We start from the raw sequence: 9,355 nt of genomic DNA, 5'->3' as shown, positions 1-9,355 counted from the left end.
TTCTTTCTTTCTTTCTTTCTTTCTTTCTTTCTTTCTTTCTTTCTTTCTCTCTTTCAGCATGGGAGAAGCCGCCAAAACTCTTTCCCACACAGTTGATTAAAAATTTTGTCATTTGAGGTTGCAAATCTGTACTGCATTTTTACAAAAAGGAAATGAAATAGTTGCTGAATGTTATTTCCATATGCATAGAAAGTAGATTGGAAGGAAGCATCCTGACAATTAGTTGTAGTTGTTTTTGGACGTTTGAAATTAGGAGTGATTTTAGAAACAAAAGTAAGTGGAGAAGAGAAAGAAAGAATGAACACACACCACTTTTATAACGGGGAGAGGTACAATAGCATTGTCGTATCGTGTACTGAATTTGTTACCACCAAGCCACACACCTGCCTCTCAGATCCCTAGTCATATGTTTACTGATTCACAGAGACTCCCGGGTACAAGCCGGAGTACTAGTTTAATTATTCATAATGATAATTGGTCAGATGCTATCAGATGGACAAAATAATTATGCTTGCTGATTTGTGTCTCTTTCCCNAAGGCCCACCTGCATGGAAACCTAGCTCTAGTCAGGAGGTTGCTTGGTGAGCAAGGAACAGGAGCAGGAACAGTGTCTTGAGTGAACTAAAGGCTAGGAGGGCCGGGATGTCATAGTTCCACTCTTCTGTCTCCATTATGGGGATACTGTACCACATGGACAGGGTATTTGTGTCTGGGAGCCAATCATACCCCCAGGGACCACTATGCTGGAGGCATACTGCCAGCATTTTCTTTTCTGACTCTCCTTTTTCTGACCTCCCATTGCTGATCAGTCCTTTATCCTTCTTCAGTCAGGTTCCGGTCAAATTTGGCTTCGTGTTATTGGAGCTCTGACCCATCAGGTGATGACTTTAGAGCTGTCTCTCTGAAAGCAACCTAATTTCCCTAGGTTTAAGCTCTTGGAGGCACACTGGCTGGGGGCCCCAGTGCCACTCGTACCAGACCCTGACAACACCGAAATGAAGGGGATGTGAAGCAGGTTATTCCACAAGTCCAGACAGTGTGGGGGTGCCAGCTCTGGGGGGAGAGGGATCCTGGTGGCGGAGGGAAAGACAAGGGGTGCGTGGAGGTGATGTATTCACTTGGAGGCATTGTGAGTTCATCAGACCTCTTGGTGGAATTCTCTGGCCAGTATTTGGGTATTCAGACCTAAAGCTCAAAGAGAGAATGGGTCTGAAGAAGGACCAGGACTTGGCTGAGGACCCACATAACCACTTGGCTGAGACATTGCCCCCTGGGTGCACCACAGAACTCCTCTTCAGCATGTCCAAAACCACACACGTATCCCCAAGTGGGGAGAAACCGACGCGTACTCTTCTCATCTGCTCCTGCGCGTGCTCTTCTACCCAAGTGTTCACACCAGATACCTGGATGTGTCCTTCATTGCATCTGCCTCACTAGGACCCGCCACCATGTTGATTCACTCACTGGGTTCTGTCACGTCTGTCACCTACGTACCGCCAAATCCGTACATCTTTCCTACAGCTTCACTGCCACTACTCCAATTCATTCCTCCATCATCTCCCCCCGGATTACCTGAACAATCCCCATTAGTGGTTTCTCTGCCCCCCTTCTTGCCCCTCTAATCCATTTCCCACTGGACAGCCTCATTCATCTTTCTGAAATGCAAGTCTGACCATGTCCCTATTCCCCAGCGTCCTTAGGATAACTATCTAAATCCCTTAGCCATCATACAAAGACGCTTATAATCTGATCTCAGCTCTCAGCTGCAACCTCTTGCAATTTCTATTCCTCTGGATTCTTCCAGGGGCCAAATACTTGCTAACTGAATAAAGGAATGCTGATAGCACTTTAACACATGATTGATCTGAGAAACATCTGGGCATTAGCTGTCTTACATTAATGTTTTCCATGAGTGAGAGAAAAATCCTCTTTATGTGATATCTACTAATGCACTTCATTTAATGAATGTTCAGCTCCTTTAAAAAATGCTGTTTTTGCTTCCGGAATGATCTACTTCCTTTCCTCTGCTATTAACTTGTTTCCACAATGCTACATGCCTGGTCACATTTAGGGGGGAAAAAAATCCCTGAACTCTTTTGAATCCCTAAGCTCTTCAGGAGAAGTATTTGTCCCAGGACTTCTTGACCAGGGGGAGGAAATCAATATATATTAATTGTTTTATTATAATACTGCAGAGCCTTAACTTTATATACAGGATAATGTGCATGGACCACAGCCAGATGGCCCAGCCTTAGCTCACACATATGAAAATGCAGATCATACTCAGGGCCCACTGTCATTGTGGAACTGTTTTACATTCTACATGGACCATTCTAGAAGGAAATGGGTATTGGACCATTTTTATCATATATTACTTGGGAGAGATTAGAAATTTAAGAAGAAGAGACTGTTTATAGCTTTTTGTAGGATAAACATGAATGTTTTCTTAGTAAATGTTCAAACAGTACACAGGCATGCAACATGAATTTGGTTTAAACAGGAATTTGTCTCCTCTAATGATGAGCTTTTTTAAGAGAAATCTTGTAGAAGAGTTTGATTTACTTTTTTTTCTTTTATCAAGCTTAAGAAGGTGGCTGATGATTTTACCGTTGGCTCTTTTGCAGTCAATAGGAACTGGAAACCAGTTGCAGTGGGAAAACATGAATCAGAAAAAGACTTTATTCTCAATTTTCCATCTTTATAGACTTGTTCAGTGTATAAAGCAAAACTACCATTGTTCAGTGTGTAAAGCAAAACTACCATTATTCATTTATGTATGCAATAATTCTATCACTATTCTCCCTAAATATAGGAATTATTCTCAACTTTAACTTTTAAAACATCAACAATAAATCCAGAAACCTTAAAGGCAAAGACTGATTATTTCTGATTACCTACAAACTTAAAACTTTCACATGATAAAAAAAAAGGCATAAACAGCATTAAAAAATAAATTGCAGACTAGCCAAACGCAACCTGATGATGAACTGAAAAATGTGTGAAAGAAAACATATTTACACAAGATGACATGCAAACTTTAAAAGAGATCTTTTATGTATGTTAGGTAAATAGATATGAAAAAAACATTGATAATATCTAGTGTTTAAGTGGGTGTGGAGAGATTGTTATTCTCATGTGCTGCTGGTGAGGACAAATTACTACAATCTTTCAGAACAACAATTTGGCAACATGTGCCTGTAGGCTAAATGTGACCCATTTGATACAGCCATTTCACTTCTAGGAATAAATATGAATGAAATTGCCAGACAGAGTCACAGAATTATATTTACAAGGATGTTCATCCAAGTATTATCAATAATAATAAAAAGTTGGAAACCATTTAAATGCTGGCTAAATTCCTTGTGTTATACCTGTATAATGAATTATGGTGCCATTCCAAATGGAGGTGAGAGCTGTATTTATTATAATGGGAATATATTCAGAACACTATAAAACAAGATGTAAACTGACCCCCTTGTTCAGTATCTAAAGATAGATATATTGTTATATTATTATAGGCATTTTGACATTGGTAATATCCACCAAATGTTAGAAGTGGTTTCCATTAGATGATAGAATTATGGTGAATTTTTCTGTAATCTGTTTGCCCTCATATAATTTCTAATTTTTTATAGTAAGTATATTTTGTTATATGTGCAGGAAAAAATGTAACATTATTTCCATTTTGAAGAAAGTAAATAAGTATCAGCTGCTTTCTTGCGGGCAGTAGAGACGTTGGGTTGTTCCCATTTCTCTGAGTGGCTCTACTGTACTATTTTCTTATCTCATCCATTTCTAACTCCCCTAAGTACATATGTTGCCCCTTAATTTTATTCTCACGCAAATTTTGGTTTCATTTTTGTTCCATGTTGTTCTCTTGGAGAGAGTGGCTTAATTCTTGATTTCCCTCGTCCCTGGATCTTCCTCCTCTATCCCCAAATAATCTGCCAGATTTTGTCCATTATGTTCAAATGTGGCTCTCAAAGCAGCTTTACTCCCAAAGCCTCGTCGTGGCCGTCTTAACCTGTCAGAATTCCCTACCCAGATCTATGTAGTATCCCATCCTCTGAGCTCCCGAAGGAAAGCTGCCAGGCATCTTCCTGAAAACTAAATATGATAGTAATAAAAATAAATAAATAAAAAGAGTAATTGCTTTTGAGAAAAAAATAGGACTCTCTCATCCTCTTGCATGTAATAACTTGTGGGATGATATGGGAACTCTTGTGTTGACGTGAAAAGCCCTCCACAGCCAGACCCTCTTCCTGTTCACCCCACCCTCCATCACAGCCCCTCAGCTTCCGGGCATTCCTAGAATGGAATGTTCCTCTCATGTTTCTCCTCACCTTCGTACACTCTCCTTTCTTTCCGTGCTTCTCCCTGCTTCTAAAAACCTCTCCAACACCCAGTGCCAATTTTATTTCCTCTGGGCAGCCCCTCCTGAGTCCTCCAGGAACAAATAAGGCCTCCTTTTTTGTACATTCTTACTGTATTGCACTGCAGTGTTTCTGAGTACATCCCCGCCTCCCCCAGACCCCCACCCCAGCTGAGGCAGGGAGCTACTTAAAGCCATGCTGTGTTCTGGCTCATGGCCCACTCTTTCTCTCTCTCATGTGTTCATTGCACATGTGCCACATACACTTCCCCCCTCGACCTGTGCTTTTGCTTATTTGGGCAACATTTTGTTTTTAGTCATTGGACTTTCTGGCCTTTCAAGACTGAACAAGATTTCTCATCCTTTCTGTGTCCTTCCCTTTTTTAGGCTTCAGATGATGAGTCCTACATCAGTGACGTGAGTGATAACATATCTGAAGACAACACCAGCGTTGCGGACAACATCTCTCGGCAAAGTATGCATCCTTTCAGCTTCCAGGCTGTTCGGTCTTCTCGCCAAGTTAGAACGCTGGTGATTCAGTGAACAGCTATCTTCTCCCCTCCCTGACTGTTCCTTTTGCAGCTGATCATTCAGTATATTTCATATTTGTATAATCTGTCGCGGTAGATGGTTGAAAAATCCATTAGGTAGATGCTTAAATGAAAAAGTTTTAACTACTTGCTTAAATCAAAAGTTAGAGTCTTTCTTATTAAATGTATTTAATTTTCAGAAATTTGACTTACCTTTTCTGGAATAATATTTGAGCATCTTTAACACCTTGTTTAAAAAAATTATACATTGATGTTTTGTGCACTTATTAGCAGCCCTGTGTTGAAATAATCCCATTCACTCTTGAGAGAGTATACTGGAGGCTTAAGAAATGTAACACAATCAGAAGTATTTGAAAGAATTATTTCCTTCCCAGACGCCATGAAATCAAAAAGTCAAAGTATCTTTTATCGTGATTCTTGTCTTTCTCTCTCTTCCAGTCTTGAATGGGGAGCTTACAGGAGGAGCCTTCCGAAACGGACGTCGAACAGGCCTGCCAGCTCCCTGTCCCGACACCAGTAACATTAACCTGTGGAATATCTTGAGGAACAACATTGGTAAAGACTTGTCTAAAGTCTCTATGCCTGTGGAGCTAAATGAGCCGCTCAACACTCTGCAACATCTCTGTGAGGAAATCGAATACAGTGAGCTTCTGGACAAGGCTTCAGAAACTGACGACCCCTACGAACGCATGGTAATAAATAATAGAGCAGTACCTTGCAGGGGGTTGCCAACCCTAGATGTGGACTAAGGCAGAAGTCATTACGATGGCATATTTGGTTTCTGCATAACATTCTCACTGCATAGGTGAAGGAGGAGACAGTTCATTTGCACAAATTGGTCAGGGCCCCAAAGTTCCAGATACATAGGAGATGTATGCTCTGTGACTTAATCTTTGGTCATATGTGTTTCTGACGTGAGGATGTAGAGGTAACCCACTCCTTCCAGGTTTAAGGCATGCCTTGCCTCTCTCCAGCAGCCTTTCCTGAAAGCCAGAAGAGCCCAAGTGTTCAAGAACTTGGGTCAGAGAAAGGAACCTCCTGTTTGTGCTTTGCCCTGGCCCCTACCTCACATGACTGTGGAAAACTTGACTGCCCTCCAGAAAGCACCAGCAGCCACGAGCGTCCTGCACATGGTGCAAAGTCGTGCCAAGGACATAACCTATAAATGGGGTTTCAGAGCCTCTGAATGCTGTGATACTCAGGAAACTGGGTGACAGCTGAATGAAGAATACGTGACCTCACATGCAAGGACTTTCACATCCTTTTTGCTCATTTTTTTTACCCATGAGTTTATGAAGAGTCTGTGCAGCTAATAGGAAATGCAAACGCCATCAAATCAGCACCCAGGGAAAGGGGTGTGTAAAATAGAGGAATACGGGACAAACAGACCTGGAAGTAGTCTCTCCTATATTATTTTCCTTTCTTAAATGTTTTAACAGGTTCTTATTGCTGCATTTGCAGTTTCAGGATATTGCTCCACCTATTTCAGAGCAGGAAGTAAGCCATTCAACCCTGTCCTTGGGGAGACTTACGAATGCATTAGAGAGGACAAGGGATTCCGATTTTTCTCAGAACAGGTAAGTGCTGTTGGACTCAGAGGGGTTTCTACGCAGACACTGTAGGAGGACAGGTTGAGGATGAAACAGCTCTTTGATAAACCATTGTTTGTAGGGGGATAGGATACCAGTTAACAGAAAACTCTGTTAACGTATGTAAGTTCTCTCTGTTTAAGCATGAAGTCTTAAAATTAAAGATTCAGTAATTTACTTACATATTCTGATAATAATTCAATAATAGAGATGGATGAGTTGACTAGTTTTTATTTGGGGGTGACCAATGTATGTTGGAAAAAAATGGCCCTTTATGGAAGTTTTAACACTGATGTCATTGCCTTCTCTTTTGTTTTTAATTACCAGGTTAGCCATCATCCACCCATTTCTGCCTGTCACTGTGAATCCAAGAATTTTGTGTTTTGGCAAGGTTTGTATTTCAATTATAACTTCAAAATCCAATTGGTGAGCCTACAAAACAATTTCTAGTTTCTAAAGGCACATTATGCTCAGGTTAGATTTCTATCTTTGGGACTCAGAGAATGTTAGTAATTGGTGTGGAATTCGGTTTGAGAAATTAGATGTCCTGGTTTAAATATGAAGCTGTGTCATGTAGGAGATAAGATAGTATACTTAGGAAACAACGCCCTAGGGACAGCAGAGCTCCATGCCGACTGGACCAGCTCAGGGCTATCACTCTACCTCATTATGCCTCATTGTCTGCATCTATAACATGGAGGTTCTGTCTGCTGCCTTCTTGCTTCTTGAGGTGGTGAAAGGAAATCTTAATTGTGAAAGAAGATTCTATAACACATTATCTGTGGTCATGGTCTATTTAGATATGTAAGCATTGTGCTGATTTGTGGCCTTTAACTTACTGAGGCTCAGGGATTTGGATTGAAGTCTCTACTTATACAGTCCCTATTGTTTAGTCAGAATGTTATAAACTCACATAAAATTACAAGTTTCAGAACCTCTTCAGAAAGAAAAATATATACAGTTGACCCTTGAACAAAACTGGGGTTAGGGTGCTGACCCCCGCACAGTCTAAAATTCATGTTTTACTTTTAACTCCCCCAAAACTTAACTAGTAGTAGCCGACCATTGACCAAAAGCCTTACCAATAAAATGTAAACAGTCAGTGAACACATATTTTGTATGTTATATATATTGTAGACTATATTCTTACAGTAAAGTAAGCTAGAGAAAAGAAAATGTTAAGAAAATCATAAGGAAGAGAAAATACATTTATAGTACTGTACTGTATTTATCAAAAAAAATCTGCCTATGCGTTGACCCATACAGTTCAAACACGTGTTGCTCAAGGGTCAACCATATATGTACATTTAACCATTAAGTGTAAATTTTTCCTTCATGTTTGGAAGGGGGCTTCATTGCTCACAGAATGTCTCTTCTCATATGCCCTTTCTCAGTCTAAAAACGCACAAAATGATAGAGCACTGTTACTGTATTTCATTGCAAAATATGAGAATACATCATTTTTTGATCTTAACAAAGAGTCAGAAATTTTGTGGAGACAGCACTAAGTTCCCTTTAGTTCATCAAAATGGGATCAAGTGGTTATTACAAATTAACAGGCAAACCTGAGTGTCCCGAAGTAAAATATAAAGCCATCATGTGAGATAAACCACTGAGCCCTGGGCCATAATTTAACAACCAGTGTAGGAACACATTTGTTAATTTCACTTTCTCATACATTTTGCTTACCTTTCTGTATTTAGAGATTTTGTTTTTTCCTGTTCTTCCAAATCATATAACTTTTCAAATTGATGTGTATATAAATCAATGGTATTGCCATACTGCAAGTATTTTTACTATACATCTTATTTTTAACATATCTGTTAACTATTTGCACCATTTAGTTAAAACTCACAACAACATTTATCTAGACATTAAAGCACAGTAGAGTCTGTGTATATGTGTATGTGAATTCACATACACAGATACTGTTCCAAGCTTTTCCCAGTTTTATTTGTTAAAAAAAATATGAAACATGTGTCCTAGAGAAACATAGACAGTAGATTTTTTTTGGTTCATAGTTAATTTTTTCACCTTGGGCCATCCCCAGGCACATGACATGTTAAATCAACAATATAGAATCAGTTGTTGATTGTGAAAGTCCTTTGTGAAATGTACAGTGTAATACAGATGTTAATTTTTATAGACTAAGTGATTAGATATAAAATATATATTTCTTCTCCTCTGCCTATGTTGTTTAGACATCAGATGGAAAAACAAGTTCTGGGGGAAGTCCATGGAAATCCTGCCTGTTGGAACACTGAATGTCATGCTTCCAAAGTAGGTTGCTTTCATTTTCCTTTTGGTGTCTTACCTGCTTTTCTAAATCAGAAATGGGTCTTTGAAACTATAGAAGGTGCCAATGATCCATTTCCATGTATGCCCAAAGCTTCTGTTAACTTCTCCAAAGTTTTGAGAACGGACCCCCGCAAAAGCAAATGAGCACTTCAGCACATGTATCAAAGCTCCCTGCCTCTCTCTCCACATGCTCTGTTCATCACGTCGATGACAGCCAGCCTACCTGTCCCAGGTACCTTGTTAGTTTGCATTTTATAGCAAAGGTTCCCTTTTTAGCCCTCTTTTCTATACAATATGTATTTTCACTTTTGAATTTATCTTAGATCCAGGGACTATTTTTATTAAAGTTTATTGAAGAAGAGTGATGGAATCCTTTCATGGTATTTTTCTAAAGGATATAGCCTATAAATTTTTAGAATTAATTGAAGTTTTCATTGAGACCAAAGGCTTGATTGTTTTTGTTTCTTTCTTCATTTGGTTGGTATTGTTTGGTTTTCCTTTTGTTTATTCAGTGGCAGAATTTGCTGGTGGATTGGATATGAAGG

The 9,355-nt window shown here is 39.5% G+C and overlaps 1 protein-coding gene across 5 annotated transcripts in view; it reads left to right on the top strand.

The window, feature by feature from the left end:
• Nucleotides 1–9,355, top strand: part of OSBPL6 (oxysterol binding protein like 6) — an 85,703-nt gene that overhangs the window by 67,005 nt on the left and 9,343 nt on the right. For all 5 annotated transcript variants that reach the window (XM_008687184.2, XM_008687188.2, XM_040643427.1 and 2 more), the window contains 5 exons: nucleotides 4,760–4,847; nucleotides 5,362–5,615; nucleotides 6,363–6,500; nucleotides 6,840–6,903; nucleotides 8,714–8,792. In XM_008687184.2, the coding sequence (XP_008685406.1) occupies nucleotides 4,760–4,847; nucleotides 5,362–5,615; nucleotides 6,363–6,500; nucleotides 6,840–6,903; nucleotides 8,714–8,792 (623 nt within the window). The remainder of the gene's footprint in view (nucleotides 1–4,759; nucleotides 4,848–5,361; nucleotides 5,616–6,362; nucleotides 6,501–6,839; nucleotides 6,904–8,713; nucleotides 8,793–9,355) is intronic.

Source organism: Ursus maritimus, unplaced genomic scaffold, assembly GCF_017311325.1.
Source record: "Ursus maritimus isolate PB19 unplaced genomic scaffold, ASM1731132v1 scaffold_1, whole genome shotgun sequence".
In the NCBI taxonomy this organism is placed as follows: domain Eukaryota; kingdom Metazoa; phylum Chordata; class Mammalia; order Carnivora; family Ursidae; genus Ursus; species Ursus maritimus.
Note: the sequence above shows the minus strand (reverse complement) of the source record. Positions and strands in the feature narration are given on the sequence as shown.